Raw genomic sequence first — 20640 nt, 5'->3', positions numbered from 1 at the left:
GCTATCTCTTTCGATCTCCCAGTCCTTTTTGCCTTCCGGAATCCAGCATGACTCAAATTCAATTTTATTAAGTCCATTTTTACCCGAATCAATTCTCACTTTGTTGCAGGACGCTGTGGCCATGGATAGGTTAGGAATGTTAGTGACCTCGTGTAAATTTGTTTTCGTTGAATTTACAAGTCGCAGTTTTGTTTAGTTATCAAGGAATAAAAAACCGGACCGGACACTAAATCGGTTGAAGTAGTGGTTCAAGGGTTAATGGGTTAGATCGGGGTCAACTCGGGATCAAACCGGTCATACTAAAATAATATAATTTAATTAAAAATGACAAAATATAACAATACTAATAATTACTAATAACAAAATATAAAGAAATACAATAAGAATTTGATTGTAATAATAATAAAGTACAACAATATTGAGAATTTTGATCTTTATAATTTTTCAATAACTAAAATTAATAGTTATTGATATCAAACTCATTATTAAAATTCATTTAAATTTATAATAATTGAGATATTATGAGCTAAATGAGAAAAAACAAGATAAATATCAATATATTTATTTAAACCGGTTCATACCGGTTTAGCCTTTGAACCAGACCAAACCGGTTTACCAGTTGAACCAGCCGGTCCGGTCCAATTTTTTTTTTACACTGTTAGTTATAGTGCCAAACTCTCTCTCCATGCATTTTTCTCTCCCCCATCACCATTCTTCTTCTATCCTTTCGTCTCATCCAATCTTCTTTGCTGGCAAATTCACATTCTATGAACAAGTTTATTTATGAAAGACTATAGATTAATGAATGCCTTATTGCCAGCCATATAAGCTTCAACTTGAGATATTAAATAGCAAACAACGTCAGAATGAGATCATGCATTCCATCTCATTTGCAAGTTCTTCAAATGAAAAACAAAAACAAATTAAAGAAGCAGGGATTTCTGTGATGAGGCTGAATAACGTATATAACAGAAATAGATATAGACTCCCCGCTTTTCTGCTTGTCTTTATTTGGATATAAATATTTTACCCAAAGAGTCTGCTCAGATATTCTTCATAAGGATTTGGTGCTCTGAGAAACTAAATCTGAGCAAGCTGACGGAAGTTGATGGGAGTGACCAAAATGGGAGGTCCGTTAAAAAGTTTAGAAGCTGCTAGAAAGGAAGCTTTATCAGTTGGATGGAACCAATCCCAAAACAAGAAATCATTACGGTTTCCACAAAGCTCAGCATTAATGGACTTAAGGCATGGACCTTGTCCATTCAGCTTCCCAACTCCACAACATGCCTTCTTCGTCTCCTTTATGCCAAACAAGGAGGGACTTCGCAGGACGGCTGAAGTCATAGCAAAGGAATCGCCCAGTGAGTACTTGAAATCCCTCAGGTCAGAGCTTAACCTCTGCAACGTGGAAGCAGTTACAGAGTTGAATACTGTTGCAAATTTGTTGAGTGGTTCCACACACTCTCCTCCATTATTGTTCATCGCTTTTACTGCAGGACAGCACCCTATGGCTGCTACGCTTATGATCCCAAATTTTCTTGCCCCTAATGCGTATAGATTCTGCAGTGCACTCGACCACCACGTACATTAGTTGGATATAGCAACATATTGTTCAGGAGTGAAGAGAAATATTATAAATATGTACGAACCAGAATTTGAGTGTAGTAGTTGGATTGAAGAGCAGCCAAGTATTGATTCTGGCCTAATCTGGTGGCACTTTGGTTGGTGGAGAATTCCAACAGGTCGTTGCCTCCAACGCTGATTATGAACAAAGCTTTTGAAAGAAAAGTTGCAGTCTGATTAGTCCCCAGTGTCTCAGCTATACTTGATCGCACCACTGCAAATTGTTCCGCTTGCTTCTCAAGGGGTAATACCCCGCCCTTCATACATGCATTTTAAAATACAATTAATGTACTTTCGTTTAGGATTACTAACTAACATTTATAAAACACTCTTAATTAACGCCACAATGGTTTTACATTCTCTCACACCTGTATGTGTGTACACACATAGTAGTTCTATATCAAACTTTCACCTCATGGCAAAATTCAATGAAGAAAGAACAAATTAAGATGTGTTATCACTAACCCATTTTTTTTTCCCAGTTTCTCTGAGAATTCCAGACCCTCCTGATGCAAAATTCACCCCTCTTAGTACATTCTTATTGAAAGTGTCGGGATGATCAAATCGCAGAGCCAAGTATGGTGGCGGACTCTCCACGTATCCGAATAGTTTAGCTTCATCATGATTCGCAACGCAAGAACAAAACAAAATCAAACGAGGAAATTGAGAAAATCATATGATTATACGTGTTGCATTCTTTAAAAAAAAGGTCACCACTATTTACCAATGTGGTCAATAGTGTTGAAGCCATTGCTGAACCTTCCCGTGGCCACAGAGTTTGGAAAATCAATCCCATAGTAAGGGACATTGGCCCTTGCTCCTGTTCCCAGAAAATTATTAGTGCCCACATCTGCAGTTGAATCTCCAAATATGAACAGCACTGGCCTATTCTCCTGAGTCCCGTATGTCACGCGCACGGCCACACAAAGAAACACAAGAACAATGGAACTTGTTAGGCCAGAAAATGATGATGCCATTTTCTGCGCCTTAATTTCACACTCAGAGAAAGCGTTTATTGGTGTTGATTTTGAGATGCCAAAACACGAGATTTCTCTTTGTTTATATACACCAAACGTAAGAGGAGGGAAACAAACGAAATAGTTAAAAAGATGTTGTATGAATATTAACGGAGGGCTGGTCATGGCCGACGACCATGGTCATGTTGTATTTGGCATGAACGTAACCAGTTAGAATTAGAGGAGAATCCTATGTTTTATGCAATTAATTAATACTACCTCCGGTTCTTAATATAAGACCCTATTTGACTTTTATTTTGGTCCTAAATATAAGACTTCAATTCATTTTGTCTCTTATATTTATACTTTTTTTTTAAAATAGCCTTTTTAACAATGATAGTTCTAGTTAGTACACTTGATTAGCAAAGATATTTTAAGAAAAAATAACACATATTTAAGACAAATAACCAACTCAACTTACTACCTTAATCTCCTCAAATTAGTCAACTGGCTCTTATAATTAGAACCAGAGGTAGTACAATGATAGTGCTTTCGCATGCTTATGCATACATGTTTGGTTATTATTGTGCCGTCCTCAATCATCATCATCATCATCCATCTAGCCATGCCTACATATATGATAGATGAGACTAAGTCATTTTTCTCATTCTTTAATTTAAACTCTTTGGTTTGTAAAGCATGCATACAAATTTAATAGGCATAAATATATTCAATGAGCACTCCTTTATAGGGTAAAGCTTTAAAATTTTATTCGGTCCTAAATACAGCAAATATGTGATAGTTAATTTTTTCCCCCACTCTTACCTCTGTATAATTGTAACAAATTGCTAACATGTTTTCAATTAAATTCGTAGACAGTACAGTATTATGATTGCTAAGTTTAGTAAAGGGACAAAATTAAAAAAATCAGACTTTTTTTTTGGCTAACTTGTAAATGGCTTTTATTAGGAGTAGCATGTTTTAATTTTGCTCATTTATTAAATAAACGAGATTCTGATATTGCACTCGCTAAATGAGTGAGTCAAATTAATTTCAATATGTTACGTTTGGCTTAATCGGTTGTTGGAAATTATTGAAAGTGTATACTGATAATACTAATAATCCCTTATTTGTTGGAAAAGCATTGGATTTGGCTATTAACACTAAGAAATCTAAATAGTATTATTGCCCCCATGAGCCATGCATCTGAACAGAAACAAGAGAAGCACTTTGCAACTTTCAAGTCTATTTGCCTTGTTAGTTAAAACTTATAATTTTGGTCGTTAACGCACAATCTAATGAGCTAAGGATATTCCTAGGGCATGATAAAAATATAAATTAGGCATGAATAAATATATAGACACGACAAAAGTGGAAGATGTTTACTTTGTTTTAGCTGAAGACAGCGTTACATTTTTATTTATGTATATTTAGTATAAATGGACAGAAACTAGATGATCAAAGAAATTTCCACATATGTATACATGTAATTTGCATTATTTTTATACGTCGGGTCGTTAAATCCACGTTAAAAAATCGCCACTAAAATACCTTTCCTTTTCTTTTTTCCAAATGATCATATATGGCATAGGTGACTCGTTATATGGGGAAATTACCTTTTTTTTTTTTTTTACTCGTGAAAATTTTACTCCAGTGAGCAGTGAGATCTGCTGATGAGAAAAAAAGGGGGCAGTGAGATCAGGAGCCATATTATGCTTTAATATTTTACACTGAGTTAAAATAAAACTTCTTTCTACACCCTGTTTCCCTTTTGACAAATCAGCATACAACTAAAACTAAGAGTGACATTAGAACCTTTAAAAAGTTAAAAAAAAAAAAATCTCACCATTATATTCCACTTTCTAATTTCCTCTATATCATTCCCTTCGAGTACATTTTCCTCCATCAAGATTATTTCGGATTGAAAAAGCTCACGTGAATTCCAGTATCTATGATAACATAAATACTAGCAGCAATCAAAATGCCACTGAGAGCCATCCCCAGTGTTCCCAAGAACCAATTGAGACACCACATCACACTATACTTCTTTGGTTTCTTATGCTTGAGCCACATGAAGCATGGGTAAGCCAATGTCACAGGCAGAGCCACTCCTCCGACCAGACCTGCCAAGCTTGACAAAAATGGAATCGCCACCCCTATAAAGAAACACAGGAACCCAAAAAACACCCTGAAAACTGACCGGAGCCACCACGGGCATGGCTTCTTCATTCTTCTTGTGTACTGTGATTCCATGTCGTCAAAAACTGGCATGCCATAGATTTGGAATGAGCACAGCCCATTCACCACCACAAATAAACTGGTTAACCCCAGCACAAATCTTGACACGTCTTGGGAATGGAATTGGTATAGAGCTGTCAGCACTCCTCCATTTGCTGGAATCTGTAAGATTTTCGGTCAACTATGAATATCAGCAGCGGAAGACAAAGCATTGCAACACATTTTTCCTTAGATTGTTGGACTCATATAGTTAGGTACATTTTGGAACTTACTAGTGAGTATTTTCAAAGTAGAAGCTTTGAAAAGGCTAGAATAGTTATTATTCAATCATCAATATGGTTTTCTAAGTAACGCTTTCAATTCATTATTTGATCATGAATCGTGGTGTTTGGAAGTGAGGATGGTTACCTGATGACCATAGGCCCAATAGCCACCAATGGCCAAGGGGAAGAGGCATGCGGCTATGATGGTGTAAGCACCCTTCACTCCGTTCCACATGGGCACATGAGAAGGATGTTTCTCGCTTGAGGGCATTGTAGCCTACAAATATGGGACAAAGACTTGAAGACTAAGTAGGTGGGCAAGTTTGAAAGAGACCATTTAATTGAAAATATAGAAATTTCTGACATCTAAGATTTCAAAAGAAAACCCCAGAACAATTTAGAATGAAAAATGAACAGAAAACAACTTGCCTTATTAATTGTACTATTAGGACAGATTCATGTCATTTTACTTGCAACTTTCAATGCTCTGTTTGGTATAATAAAATTTCAATTCTCTATGAGATGACATCCTAAAATATCTCTCCCTTGTTGAGATAAAATGAACTATAATCACAACTACCTACCCTGGTTTTCTTCCGATTCTGCAGCTATTGTGGACTAATAATCAACCAGAGATAACTAGAGGACACAACAAGTTAAGAAAGTCATCGCTCGATATTAATAGCATGAGCTCGACCCACCCTCTTTATGGTGAAGTTTCTCGACTTCAAATTTTCAATGCTGTTCTATACTGTCAAAGCCCATCCTTATTTCCTTTTCTCTTTATTAGTAGTAATATGAATCCTCTGACATTTTCAATAACGTCAACTACTCAATCCGTCCATCCTTTAGTCATACGATCCCATAAACCAAATACAAATGATTGTTTTACTACTAAAAGTCTTCGTTATTAAGTACAAAAGATGTTACCAACACAGAATCTAATTTTCAAATAATTTAGCCTCATTGTACGTTTTGGTTCATAACATGGACGAAACTGCTCGAAATTGGTACCTAAGCGATTAGCAAGAACCACAAATTTCGCGGTGAAATCAGAAAATTAAGGCTATAAGGAGTAGAAATATAACGGACCTGAATTTCAAGGATAAGATTATGGCCTCTGAAAGCGAAGGCGACGATTCCGAGGGCACTGAGGACATTAAAAGCATTCTCAACATCATTCCCCGTCCTCACAGGATCATAAGACACCCCATGAAGGCTACCCTTGGAGACGGAGACGGCCCAGATGGAGGTACAGTACCCGACGGCGGTGACGGCGCCGATGAGAGAGACGCCGGCGATGGAATTCAAGTTTGGCAACTGAGAGAGCACCACCGCAGCACAGGTAAAGACAAGATACCATTCCACCGTGGTCATGGGGCTGGCCGTGCAATGGGCCCCACACACCACCTGATAGAACGTCCTGGCCGTTGATCCTCCTATGATGATCAGAGTCGTACATGTGCCCGCCGATAGGTACATTATCGGAAACAACGCCATCAATTTCCCCAGTCTCTCACCTACATCATAACCCACCCCAAGTCAAAATGCTTAGGCCTTGGATCTCTGAAAGCGACTGTTCATTCACGTGTAATTCCTTCCTCCTCAGCGCATGGGGAAGATTGCTTAACCAAATTTGTTTATCCAAAACACATCTAACTAACAAGTCTTACAAAATTTTATGAAATATTAAAATATGATAACTTATTTACAAATCGCGATTGTTTTTTAAACACAGGATGATGAGAAAGAGAGTTGAATGTATAAGATTACCAAAGGTGGCGAAGACGAGTTGAAGGTAGCGACTGTAACGAACTCCTTGCTCCACAGATTCATGAAGATGAACCAGGAGCCACAGCGTGTAAAGCTGCCATACGAACGCCACCGTCAGGCTTATTATTCCTCCGGTCCTGTATCATCATCGCATCACCGTTTCCAATCAGCTCTCGTTCATATAATTAAAGAAAATCAGAATCATTATCGCTTAATGATACGTACCAACCGAGAATAGTGAAAGCCACGGGCAGAACCAGCGCCTGAATACCAATCCCGGAGCAGAGAGTGTGAAACGCAGCGTAAAACTTGTTGCCATTTCTGGACTGTGTGATTGGAAGCCATGCGTCCTGAGGATCAAGCTTGGTGAACCTCAAGGCCTTCCTCATGGGGCTAGCCAGAGGAGTGATAAACCTTGGCGTGAGATTGGACACGGACAGCCTCGGGGTTCTGGGAGTTCCGGGAGTTTTAGGGGTCTTACTCACGGGATGATGACGTGCATGTGGATGAGAAGGCGCTTCTTCTCCGTTCTGAGGATGAAGAAGAGGAGACCTCGAGAGAGAAGGAGAGTGAAACTGAGACGGAGGACAGGACACGGGTGGAGGAGATGACACAGTAGGTGTCCCCATGACTGAAGCTCTTCTTGGCGTTACAGGTGCAGACCATATTTCCTTTGGTTCCGCCATTCTTATTTCTTTCTCTGCTTTCTGCACCTCCTCCTCCTTCTTATATTGCTGTGCTTGTGAGAAAGTCTTGAGTTGTTGTGTATACATATATATAAGGGCTTGTTCCGTGGAACGAAGAAGATATGGAAGCAAGTTGGTGGGCACATAGTCGGAGATGCGACTCCAATTAATTAGTGTGTGAAAATAGTTGAGTCATTAAAGAATTCGGATTAATTGGTTGGTGGAGAACTGTATATTACTTATTTATGGCAATGAGCGTGACCACGGACAACAATGGCTGCTAATTATCTCTCCTGTTTGGGATAAATTTGTGATGGCTTAGTGGTGAGTGGCAAGTGATTTTATGGTTGATTGAAAAAAAGTTAAACAAAAAAAAAATGGAATTGAACGAATAATGAATGAATTATTTGCAAAAGCAATTTAAGGACAAAAGTCAAAAAGATGATTATTTTCAATAAAAAAGAAATGATATCTTTTTAATACCTTTTTGAACGTTTTGCCATGAGGAGCAATCTTTATGAGGAAACAAGCATTGGTCAGCATTTTGCGCCTTAGAGGAATGAGACATTCAACTCTCAACAACCCTGTGAGGTGAATGAAGAGAAAGTTCATAAAAGGCCAAAGACAAAATCATTATTATTATAATTAAACTAAAATAAGCTGATATATATATATATATATATATATATATATATATAGTGGGATGGGCTTGGAGATTGGTGGTCAATTAGGGCGTCCATAACCACAAGTCCATAATGTTCGCACGATATAGTGGGATTGTTCCAACCTTGCACTGCATGAATTATGGATTAAGTTATTTAGATTTTTTTTTGTAAGAAAATATTAACTTAATTAAAAATTTCTTATAGTTTAAGTGAATTTTTGTTATTCTATCTGAATCGCCTCCACTGAATTTTTTCAGTTAAGAGGTGTGCACTTATTAGGATTGCAACTCAATGGTTTTCTTTATGAGAGAGCACACCATTTCGTACTTTTTCTTTTAATTCAATTTTTTCAACTCGCGTTATGTATACATGACGTATGAATTAATTGGTGTCATCCTTGTAATTTTATAGTTCTAGTTATGTACAAGTCAAATATTTGCCTCCAGTGTGCATTGATTGGTCTGGTTTTAAACACATTAATGTTTCTTAACAAAACTTTTTTTAAAAAAAATAATAATGTAATTTAATCCCGTAGATATGAACAGCTTTCCCTCTTCTAAAACTCCATTTCCGTACTTGGTGCTCAATACCTATGAAGTTGTTTTACTAAATCAAAAGTAATACCAATGGTTAATTAAATGGCACCTCTTTGAATTCAATGGTAGGAAAAATGTCAACACAAGGAACCTCTGTTCAAATATACTTACACAGACACATGCACATAATCTATTCATTTGACTAATACCAACAGAATTATAGTATTTAAAATGGAAGGTTAAATTCATTATAGTATTGGCAGAATACAGTTAAAGATATTAAAACCAGAAAAAGGGCTTAAAAACTGAGAAAGAACCTGAACCCATACAGCCGTCTTAATCAACAGATTTATTTATTTATTTTTCCCCAAAAGCGTATGTTGAATAATTCTCACATTTTTCTGGTTTTTCTTCGATTTGACAAGTTAGTTAGATAAAGTTCCTTTGTTCAACATGTGTATCATCAGTGCGAAAGAATGCTCCGGCAAAAAAAACAAAAAAAAAGTCAGTTTGAAAGAATGGAGGGCCAGCAAGATACGTGAGAATTTGCGATGAAGTCTATTTTGGTGATCTGGGTTTAGTGATAGAAAATGATTAATTAAAAAATATTACGAAATCAAAGAATTTCATGTGGAAAATTTTCATATGATTCAAATCTCACATTTCATATACCTTCTCTAGAATACTACCTCCGGTCCTAATTATAAAAACTAATTGACTAATTTAAGGAGATTAATAAAAAAAGTTAAGTTGGTTATATATAATAAATAGATGTTATCTTTCCAAAAATATCCTTACTAATCAAGTTTATTGGTTTAAACTACCATTGTTAAAAGGACTAATTTGAAGAAAAAAAGTATAAATATGATAGACAAAATGGATTGGAGTCTTATATTTAGAATTAAAATAAAAACAAAACAATATTTTATATTAAGAACCGGAAAAAGTATTAACCACAAAGGGGAAAATTTATTGTCTTTCGTAATCTCCGAACTCACGGCTCGGAATAACGCAAACAATTTCTTTATACTTATCGATGAGTTTGACAAAGTTCATTTAAGAGTATCACATGCAGGGAATAATACCACCGCATTTTCATGATCTGTTCATTGTTCATGACTAAAATTATTTGCATGTGTCAGCCAAGTTTGAAAGTTACTGACGACTGATTTCTATCCCATGACGATGGGTTGGTATCCATTTGTGTTTCATCTTTTGGAAAATTTTACAACTTTTCCATGAGAGACAACGAAGCTTTGTAATATAAATTGATTGATGCGAGAAAAAAATCTCAAAGCAAAGGTCAAGAGGTGGTTTAAGTTGGCTCATCTTAAGCCACAACCTTAGGGCAATCGGTTCTTCCACTTGTATACTTCTCATCAAGACAAAATCTATCCAATACGAGACATCTCACATCAAGTTAAGCGTATTCACACCTAACGTCTCGACAACCAGCAATTTTAAATTATAAAGTATAATATCAAATTTTATGTGTTAAAATATGGGGCATGCGTAATCATCAAAACAAAAATATTGTGTATACATATATGCAAGTAATTTAAGATAGTCTATAAACTAGAATTGGGACTTCTTGAATTTCAGTGCTTCAAACCGTGCAGCAAGTTCATCATAATCCGGCAATTTGGGGTGAACACGAGAAACAGCATTACCATCTGGAGCTGACGGTACTGGTGGTGGAGGCCGATTAGGTGGTGGCAAATCACCATGAGGTTCTTCTTCCATTTCAGTCTCTTCATCATAATCTGACTCATCAAATTTTATATCCGAATGCGCAGAAGTTGGATTGTAGCTGTATCTCCTATAAACCTGTTCAGAATGCATGTCCGTAGGCATTTTATCCTCACCGTTTATATGATCAGACCTTGGTAAGCTACGCGACTTGTGCATTGTCTCTGGAGTTTTCACTTGATGGTCCATTGCAAGACCATTATTTGATTGGAACAACGCCGAGTTAATTCTTGAGTTATTCAACTTATCATCATAAATAGATCGTTGAGTAGCTTCTTCCTTCTTAGCCATATAAGCAGCCGCTTCAGCAGCAGCTATGGCTTTCATGGCTGATTCAGCCGCTGCCTCAGCAGCAGACTTAGAGTCTTCAAATTGAACATTACCGTCCTGGGCAGCACCGCCTGTTGACCTGATGGATTACCAGAAAAAGAAAAGGAAAGTAAATAACTACAAAATGTAAATATTTCATAGGCACAAAATCATTTTCCCTACTTTTTTTGGTCACGAGGCACACAGTATCATCAAATGCATAAATTTATGTTACTAATTAGCACCTAAGTGAAAGGGGTACCAAAGTCTCCATCAATTAGCCCCTCGTGGAAAGACCTCTTAGCGGTCAAAAGCCTACATGGGTAGCCCTCTCTAGAAACATTAACAACATAGCTCTAACACTAATTGATAGGCACACCCAAGTGGGATGAGGAATCCTTCCTCAAAAACTAGCGGTTGAGATGGGAAGACCAACTCACTTAAATACTCAATTGTGCATCTCATTCTAACGAGCCTCTATCAGTTGGCTCCTCACCCAAATGCATGTTAACAGTCAGAAGCTTCCATGGGTAGCCTTCTCTGAAAACATCAAAACATGGTTCTAATAACAATTGATGGGCATCTAAGTGGGAAAACCAAGCTACTTAAATAACCTTTTGAGCATCTCATTCTACCAAGTCTCCATCAATTGGCCTCTCATTGAAAGGCCTCTTGCTAGTTAGAAGCCTCCACGGGTAGCCCTCGCTAAAAACATCAACATGGCTCTAATATAAATTGATGGGTATCCAAGTGTGATGAAAAACCCTTCCTCAAAAACGAGTTGTTCGGTTAGGAGAACCAACCTACTTAAATACCCATTGAGCATCTCATTATACCAGGTCTCCATCAATTGACCCCTCATAAAAAGGCCTCTTGCCGATGCGTCGATGGGTAACCTATGTGGGATAAGAAATCCTTCTCCAAAAATTAGATGTTAAGTTGGAAAAAATAACCCACCTCAATTCTCTAATTTTCCCTTCATGAAAAGGCGTCTTACTGGTCAGAAGCCTAATACTCTCTCCAGCAATGTCAACATGACTCTAATTGATGGATACCTACGTGATGAGGAACCTTTCCCAAAAACTAGATGTTGAGGTGAGAGAACCAACCCACTTAAATGTCCCAAGTCAATCGGCCCTTCATGAAAAGGCCTCTTGCTCAGCCTCCATGGGTAATCCTCTCTAGAGAAGTCAACATGAATTTAATACTAATTGATGGGCTTTTCATCAATTAGCCCTCTAGAAATGTCAACAACATGGCTTTAATACCAATTTATAGGGAATCTAAGTGGAATAAGGAACCCTTCCCCAAAAACTAGTTGGCAGGCAGGAGAACCAATCCACTTAAATGCCCCACTGAGGGTCCCATTCTACTCAATGTGGGACTTTGTATCCCGTATCCCATTCTACTTAGTGTGGGGCATAATATCTCATACTACCAAGTCTCAATTAATTACTTTGAAGTATGCTTGTTAGTTTTCATAAATCTAACTGGAATGAGGAACTCTTCCCTAAAAACTAGTTGTTAAGGTGGGAGAACCCACCCATTTAAATAAACATCCCATTTTACGTAGTGTGAGACTTTGTATCACATATCCCATTCTATTCAATGTGAGATTTAATATCCCATACTACTAATTCTCAATCAATTACCTGAAAGTAGGCTTTTTAGTTTCCATGAATTGAGTAGTTGTGGAAGGCTTGATTGGTAAGTTGCTGGCACTGACAAAATTATTTGGCCCTTCCTGGAGATGAAAGATAAGAGCCAAATTTTCAATACAAGACGAGGAAAAACCAAAAAGAAAAGAAAGACAAATTACATACTATTAGTTCTTCTGGAGGCTTGAGAAGTTCTTTCTCTGATTCTGTTGTATCCCATTCAACCTGATATTCCTTAGCTATTTCCTTCATCACTTTCAACTTTACTTCACCAGGAGGTGTTCGTACCGAGAGCTTGTCAATTAGCTAATAATCATTGCAATTAACAAGTTCTTAATAAGTTCTGAGAGAACATACAAAGTTTGCAAACACCAAATTAAATAATAGTAAATTACAGAGACCTTTATGACTTTTGACAAAATTACACAAATCACCCACTTCATTTTCAAAATGAATACAAAACTTCTGAAAACTTCATTAAAATTACACAGATCTTCTCTCTATTTTCAAAACTAACAAGAAAAAAATCCTAAAACAAGAAGACTAAATTATACAAACATCCCATGAGTTTGAAATTACACACATCCCCTTTATTTCAAAATATAAGCAAATAAATAGGAAGAAGGTATGCATAATTTATTCTTTGTTTTTAAGCAAATTTAAGTGAATTTCTGAAAATAGAAAGTAAGGTTTGCATAATATAACAAGACCCAATAGAGGACATTAAATTTCTGAAAATAGAAAGTAAGGTTTGCACAATATAACAAGACCCAATAGAGGACATTACAATTTACTTTTTGTGAGATCTAAGTTTCAAAACGAAGGTGAGTCCATGTAAATTTAGCAAAACTCGTAGAGAGTCCCTGTAATTTTCCCCCAAAAACAAGGCTTACCAAGCGATTTACACCGCAGTTTGGTCTCAAATCAGTAGCAGCGGATACAAAATCTCTCCCATACTTCTTCTCAAAGATGTCTTTAAGAGCCAATAGCTCTGGAATCTCTGAGCACCTTGGGGCTGCAAATATTAAGCTAGCAATCCCTTCCTTTAGATCTGCAGGGCATTCCCTGAAATAAGTTGGATTGGCATCAAAATTTTCACAAATACTAACTTTACAAATAATACTAATAAAAAAAATTGCCTATCTTTCACCTTTGTTTTGCTATGATTGAAAGTCTAGCCACGACCAACTCACAAAAGAGCTCAATGAGCTCATTTGCAGCCAAAACATTTTGCTCTCTCGTCACGTGCTCAACCTGCAAAGCAAGGAGAGGGGGATATTCAAAGGGTTCCCATCATTCCATTTGATTAATTGCACCTATGACTTGAAGATAGATTATCATTTTCCATCAAAACTTCAACTTCCTTTAAGCAGGAACTTTGCTCAGACGTTTATAGCTGATCTGGTGAACTGCCCACACTGTGTTCATTATTATTGACTATTTAGCACTTAGCATCTCAAAAGCAGAGCCGTGTTATCAAAGAAGACCATATTAACTAGAAACATGAGTCAGCAAACATTTATTTACATTCTCTTATACGATCCATCTAAACACATGCACTTCACACTTAACAATATCAAATATAGAACACTAGGAGCTCTGGTACATACGCATCCGCAAGTACTATTGAAATTAAATCAATACCAACCGAACACCCCCCCCCCCCGAGTCCTTGGCGTAAATGGTGCACTGATTCCAAAACACGCAAGATGGACGGCAATAAACAGGTATTAAAAATATGATAAACGGACTCAGCAATCAACAGTATCAAATATGTGATAATCTCTCTTTCTTTGTAACAGAGTGGCCATCCTTTTGAAGCAAAATAACAGATTATATTCGCCGGGAGTTTTGAATCAATTAGTCAATCATTAAGAAGGTGATACTTGGAGGGTGAAAAATCTCCACTTGAAGTTTAAAAGAAAACGTTAAGAGAGATTTGAGAATAACGCATCAGCTATGGCTATTGTGAGCGCTAAACGAAGATTACCCTGATACGAGCAGTGGCATCCTGACCAGACTCGAGAAGCAACGCAATGTCTCGCCTCATCTGCCTCACCACCACCTCTCTCTTGTTCCTCAGCAACTTTATCCTCGCCACCGCCATCTTTGCCGCCGTTTTGCTGTTTCACCCATTCATGCTGTTTAGCTTAATTCCGTAATCAAACGAGAAACATAACTAGAATTTCTGGTGGCGGAGCAAAAATTCTTTCCTTAAGATTTTGCGAGACCAGACCATCTCGGTTGGATTTTACCAAGAAAATGTGAGAAAAAAAACTGATAATAACAAGCAACTGTGTTCATTCGGGACCTTGAAGAAATATGAGGAAAAATGTACCATTTGGAGGAGCTGAAACCTCTGCGGAGAAGAGAGATAAAGAGCTTCATGAGCTTCTTGGTGTGGGCAGTGGCTGCGTCTGCAACAGTCATGGCTGGGTGAGAGACAGGAAGAAAAAGAGGGTGAAGTTAGGGGTTTAAGAGGAAGGAAGGGAAGAAGAGTAGTAACGGTTCAGTGAAAAGGAAAGCTACAAAAGGTTCGTCTTTTTCTTCGTCGACGAGGAGATCCCATGGGCTCCACTTGTGCGCTCTGCTGTCATGGCTCCGCATTGGGAAAATCTAGCCGTTAGGAGATTTGACACGTGGACAGTGAAGCTGCGATGAGGGGGTAAGGATCCTATGCAACAGGGATCACGAAGGGTTACTCAGAATTTGACCACGAGTCCACGATGTTAATTGTTCGGTAACGGAAAATAAATTTTTCTATTCTTTATTTCGTTACGAATAATATTTATTAAATATTAAAAAAATATAAATATGAAATATGCAATTTTTATTCTTAGAAAGTGAATTTCTGTTTCATAAAATTTCTTTTTTAATTTTATTCATAAATATTTCAGTGAGATCAATCATCCATATCTTATCCTGTGATCTGCTCAACTCAACACACGCATGTGTGTATATTTTTTGCTGGGAAGAAACGCTAAGTTTGGGGTTGTTTATATTTTTAGAAAAAGTATGGGAAAATATAATAGAATGAAAATGCCCACAAAAAAGAAAAAGTGATGACTTAACTGATCTTGATATTGAAAGGAATCATAATACTTTGCTAGTTTATGTTGGATAAAATGAAAATACCCGAGTCCTATAGGCATAAATCATTAAATGTCATTTTTTCTTGGTAGTTTTGCTGAAGCTACAAGTCAAAGTTTGGCGGGTTTGGAACTGTGTTAAAGTTTCGCTGACCAGTTGAGATCCAATGTTAGCAGAAAACTGGGAAATTGGGTAATGAATGTGACAAAATAAGATGCCGAAACTTGATGAAGGTTAAGGATATTTGTCGTGGTGTGAGCAAAACCAGCAGCCTGCGCACATGATCAGATATAAATTACCTTCGAAAGACTCTAAAATCAAATGTGAAGCCGTGCGTTGAATCCAATGACAAGTAGCTTCCTGATTCGCAACAACCGAATTTTCAGACATGAGCACCAGGGACTTGAAACCTGGAAGCATACTGTGTGGACAATACGGAGTGGCAAAAGTGGGGGTATGAATGGTGACTATTATCATCAGAGTTGATGTATCCAACTAAGATAGAAACCAAATGGCAGAAGAGAAGTGGATAATCAAGAGACTGATGACCCTACCAAGTTAAGATGATGGCTCTTTCACAGATCTGATCATGAGTTTCCATAGAATAAGGCTATCGTCGTTTTGAGACAATACTCCATGCGTGCTTATTTTCAGCAATAATCCTTTGTTAAAACATTTAGGTCCCGTTCAGTGTAAAGCATTAAAATTAAGAATGAAAGGTAGGGATTGAAATTAGGATTAGAATTGAGAAAACCCATCAAAGAAATAATGTTCAACAACACCAAGGCCTCCTAAATCTGGTGGCACCAATAAAGACTGTCAAATGCTTCCTTCCCTTTCAATTCTGCCCAAAACAACTAAACAAGTCACTCGTACGCATCTCTGTTTGTTGACAATATTTACAAGCCAGCGCTAAGGGCAGGCCAGAAGGGAACTGCTCACTCATTTATCAAAGCAAGGCCTTTTGTCTTATGACAATATTGATTGTTTATACCCTATAGGAACCAGTTACAAAAGTCAAAATATCTCTGGTTGGGAGAACTTTCAAAACCAAGGTTTTGATTCAAATCATGGTTTCAAAAGCAGAGTAGTCAAGCAAGGGTCTAAAACCCAAAAGAAATTTTAACCATCAAACCATGATTCTGAACCCTAAGCCTTGGTTATAGAAGTTGAGGAGAATAGCTTTTAATTAGCTTTCACAATCTCTTTTAATCCAAACATTTGAAATCACGTTTTCGATGTGCCTAATCATGCTTTGGAGTTCACAGCTAATGTGCCTCCTCTTATCTCCATAACAACCCATACTTTAGAATTATTTAATCCGCCCGTGTTTGAAACCCTCCGGACGCACCAAAAGGATATCAGACATGAGAGACATTGTGGACTCATGAAGGATTTTGTCTGTAGTGGTTTTGTGGTCTTCCATCAGCATTGCAAATATCTACCCATCTTTTTATATTTATTTATTTATTTTATGAACATATCCACACGTCTTGCATAAAAGCCTCAGAGATTTGCTCTGTTTTTGGAAGCAATTGATACCGGGCGGCATTTCCATCCTCATGTCCCTTTCTCTGTTTTTGCTCTGTTTTCTCTATACTTTATTCTTTTTCTTTCTTTTCTTTTTCAATTTCTTGGATGTGTCTGGTAGTTGAAGAATGGCTGGAGGAAATTTTATACAAATATATACGTAAGATCTTCCTCTTGCACGGGTGGCATGTTGTTTGGTAGGTTACTATAAAGACTTGGTATAAGTCCAATGCTTTGATATGTTGCTGCAGGTAGGTACCGACCATACAAAATAAAATATTTTGGCTCTTCCATTGATGAACCAAAACTCAAGGTTTTAACAGCATAGGGATTTGGTTTGACGGAAATCTATAGTGCGGATCTTCGAGATAAATTATTTTAGATAGAGGTTTGTTCTATTATATCCAAAAATAAAAGGTAGACATTTTAGTAAAATTCATCTCGAGAACTATACATAAAACTAATTTATCACGTATGTTTATTAACATAGACACTTAAATTTCACATGATTACAAGAAATCTTTCAAACGCTATCAGTTGTGATCCTTGAAAAAGTTTTGAATTTCAAGGATCTTGACTATCATTAACATAATATGTTTTAATTGCCGTTTTACTCTATATCTCTGTTTTTGGTGAGGGGAAAAATAGAAATTTCTGTTTTCTATATCTGTTATAACTCCATGGCTTTCTTTAAGTGAAGATCTAACGAGCATATGAATATTTAATCTTTTATTTTAGGCTGTATCTTTTTTGAAGAAACCAGATTATCATTAGAATTCATTTTGAAGAGCCTGATTCAGGAAAAAGAAGTTCAAACTAAAAAGAGAAAGATGACCCCAGATATAGAGTATAAACTGTTGCTTGTATTTCATAATATAAACATCCAAATACATATATATATTTACGTGTTTAAATTGAATCCTCATCCCTAAAATACGGATGGCTTGCAGGATTTTAAACGTAATTTGCCAGACATGAACCCTCTATTGAGAGATTATGTTCAAAAGGGAGGCTCTAGTTTTGATCAACCTCCTAAACACAATCTGCAAATCATTCTCAAGGCCTTCAATGGCCATCTCCAAAGCCTCCAATCTTGTATGAACAATCTTCATCTTCTCAAAACGACCACCTTCACTTGCAAAACTGTTCAACACTGAATCTACGCTCTTCAACTCATTGGCTATTTCTGAGGTATCTTCACATGCTTCCACAGTGCCTTTGTGCATCCATCTAGCAACCACAAACCATTTGGCCTCTTTTGGCATCACCAAGAAGGCCAAAAGCGATTGGAAGATTGAAACGTTCATCAAAATGGCTTCCCTAATTACTCTTATCACAGAAGCCATCTGATCATCAAGATTCAGAAGCGGGGTTGCACCGAACCTACTTTCCATCTGCTTTAAGTCTGTGATAAGTGTCTTCACGTTCTTCTTCATCTTCTTGGTGAAGAACTTGTATTCTGCTACACTTTTTTCAACAGACGAATCTCCTTTTCTTCTTCTGACTGCAGAATGAAGAGCTTCAACGTTTTCCTTGATCTGCAACAATACATCCCTCGTGATGCCACATATGTCCAAAACCCTAAGTGATCCATCTAAAAGCTCCTCAACGCAGTGATCAGCCTGATGCTGAGAAATCGCCTGTTGAATTGAAGACATGTGAAGAAGCTCGTCCAGGCTTGTGTAGACGTGTCCAAGCAAGGACAGGCCTGTACGAACAGAGTCTGATGTGGGTGTGGATGTTACTTCCCAAGTCTTGAGCTTGTTGAGCTCTTCGTCAACTTTAATGGTGGTGGGGTGAGATCTAGAGGGCAAACTGATAGAGCGAGCATGGTATTTCATAACCATAGCTGCTCTGGTTGATCTTTTTTCTGCTCTGTGGATAGCCTCAAAACTGATGTTTGTATTAAATTTGAAGTCTTGGAATGGTTGTTTATATGCAAGTGAGAGGGATGATTTTTTTAGAGGCGGAAATGAGGACGGCAAAGAAGGTGAAGGGGCATGTGGTGCCCGCATGGATTCCCTTCAAGTTTGGTGACATTGTCTCATTTCTGCCCGACATGGAGGTCCACAATTATTTTACCCATCCATCTATCCATCCATCAATATTTTGTAATTTCTTAGAAAAGTAGTTAAATTATTGCTTTACAAATTTTAAAAAATTAATTAGATTATTCATAATAAATTAATTTCCTAAAATCTTTTTTAGTCATTTGTATTTGAGTTATCTCCTCATAGAAGTCTCTTAATAAAAATAATTTGAAAAATGATTTATAAATTTGAAAGATAAAATCAGTTAAGACTTTAATCAAAATACTCCATCAAGTCATTTTTATAAGCTCCTTTTAATTAAATTACGAGGTTTAAGAAAATAATTAAAATCAGTTTAAAACAATAAATATATTAAAATTCAAATTTGTTTTTTCAAGTATATCCTTATTTAATAATAGAGCAAATAAGAGAGAGAAAAACACTAGTAATGATATAAAGGATGAAAGAAAATGTAGTATAAGAAAAATATGATGATAGAAAATACAAAATTAATTAGACTCAAAATTGATTAAAACATATTTAATGTCCAGACACTCCTAAATAAAATCGAAGAATCAAGCCAATTTAAATTTTGGACCTTATAAAAAGAAGGGAGTATAATATGTGTGACATCTAATTTTTATTTTCTATAATTTTTTGTTAGGTGATAGATGATTGAGGAATGGGGGCATGGGAGTAGAGAATTACTGCATGTGTTGGGAAAAAACAACGTCATTAGTCATCTCATAGTGTGTTTCCTGTGCTGCCACCTTGGGGTTTCATTCCCCATAAACCAAAGTGAAGGCTGCTTCATCCTTAAACATGTGAACTGTCTGGCTTGTCTCCACATGAAGCTGCTTCTACTGCAAAACGAAATAAACAAATGGTTTGTTTTGGAAGAGTCAGATTTAATTTGGTTATTTTAAGAAAATGGGTTAAGATTTGAGTGTTAGATAAGATAATAGATTGGGATTCCAATGACAAATTCTGACTTTGTTTAGTATGTGCACGAGTGGCATGTACTCTTAATGTCTCCTTTTTGTTTAACAACGCTCTAATTACTTGCTACTATGAGCTTTCCATTTCATATGAAGAGCTCTCAAGATTCTCACCATTTTTTCCTTTTCTTTTCTGCGTGATTGTTTCTCGAGAAAATTTTTTAGTAGGTACGTAAAGGATATGACACGTACGCCTGTTGTGCTGGAAGGTCGCTTGATTGTGAGTCTCAACCAATATTTTCAACAAAGCTTATTCCCACTAAGGGCAATAATAGTCGTGCTCGTACGTGTTTCATATATAATTTAAATCTAAATATTTGCAGCCAACCTTGCCAATAAGAGTGAAAATAGGGCAGGAGCATATAGCCTGGCATGTATTTGGCTGGCCTAACTTTTTTCAAAATAAAAAAAGACTCAAATTTTTTTGATAGCCTGTTTAGCCTAATAAATCAGACCTAGACTTTTTGGAAAGCTTGTTAGGCCTAACCTGACGTGTTTTTTATCTTATTTTGTAGTTATATCTAGTTTTATTTTAA

The 20640-nt window shown here is 36.9% G+C and overlaps 4 protein-coding genes across 4 annotated transcripts; all 4 read right to left on the bottom strand.

Moving 5' to 3' along the window:
- Positions 1-1080: 1080 nt before the first annotated feature.
- Positions 1081-2600, bottom strand: LOC114733954 (GDSL esterase/lipase At4g16230-like). The gene is made up of 4 exons (XM_028921435.1): positions 2348-2600; positions 2089-2237; positions 1650-1880; positions 1081-1560 (listed from the first exon to the last, which is right to left on the bottom strand). The coding sequence occupies exons 1-4, from the start codon at positions 2598-2600 to the stop codon at positions 1081-1083; spliced, it is 1113 nt and encodes a 370-aa protein (XP_028777268.1).
- Positions 2601-4289: 1689 nt separating this feature from the next.
- LOC114733951 (lysine histidine transporter-like 8) lies at positions 4290-7590 on the bottom strand. Its single transcript, XM_028921432.1, has 5 exons — positions 7079-7590; positions 6854-6990; positions 6173-6600; positions 5226-5357; positions 4290-4979 (listed from the first exon to the last, which is right to left on the bottom strand). Exons 1-5 carry the CDS (start codon positions 7537-7539, stop codon positions 4491-4493), a joined length of 1647 nt encoding a protein of 548 aa, XP_028777265.1. The 5' UTR covers positions 7540-7590; the 3' UTR covers positions 4290-4490.
- Positions 7591-10059: 2469 nt separating this feature from the next.
- On the bottom strand, positions 10060-15098 carry LOC114733956 (IST1-like protein). Its single transcript, XM_028921437.1, has 7 exons — positions 14795-15098; positions 14447-14579; positions 13607-13710; positions 13350-13521; positions 12622-12762; positions 12451-12542; positions 10060-10898 (listed from the first exon to the last, which is right to left on the bottom strand). The coding sequence occupies exons 1-7, from the start codon at positions 14884-14886 to the stop codon at positions 10316-10318; spliced, it is 1317 nt and encodes a 438-aa protein (XP_028777270.1). The 5' UTR covers positions 14887-15098; the 3' UTR covers positions 10060-10315.
- A 2947-nt stretch (positions 15099-18045) lies between these two features.
- On the bottom strand, positions 18046-18944 carry LOC114733949 (uncharacterized). Its single transcript, XM_028921429.1, has one exon. The coding sequence runs from the start codon at positions 18921-18923 to the stop codon at positions 18060-18062; it is 864 nt and encodes a 287-aa protein (XP_028777262.1). The 5' UTR covers positions 18924-18944; the 3' UTR covers positions 18046-18059.
- Positions 18945-20640: the final 1696 nt, after the last annotated feature.

This window comes from Neltuma alba, unplaced genomic scaffold (genome assembly GCF_004799145.2).
Source record: "Neltuma alba isolate B1F8T4 unplaced genomic scaffold, ASM479914v2 tig00013047_pilon, whole genome shotgun sequence".
NCBI lineage: Eukaryota > Viridiplantae > Streptophyta > Magnoliopsida > Fabales > Fabaceae > Neltuma > Neltuma alba.
This window is presented reverse-complemented; position numbering and strand designations above follow the sequence as displayed.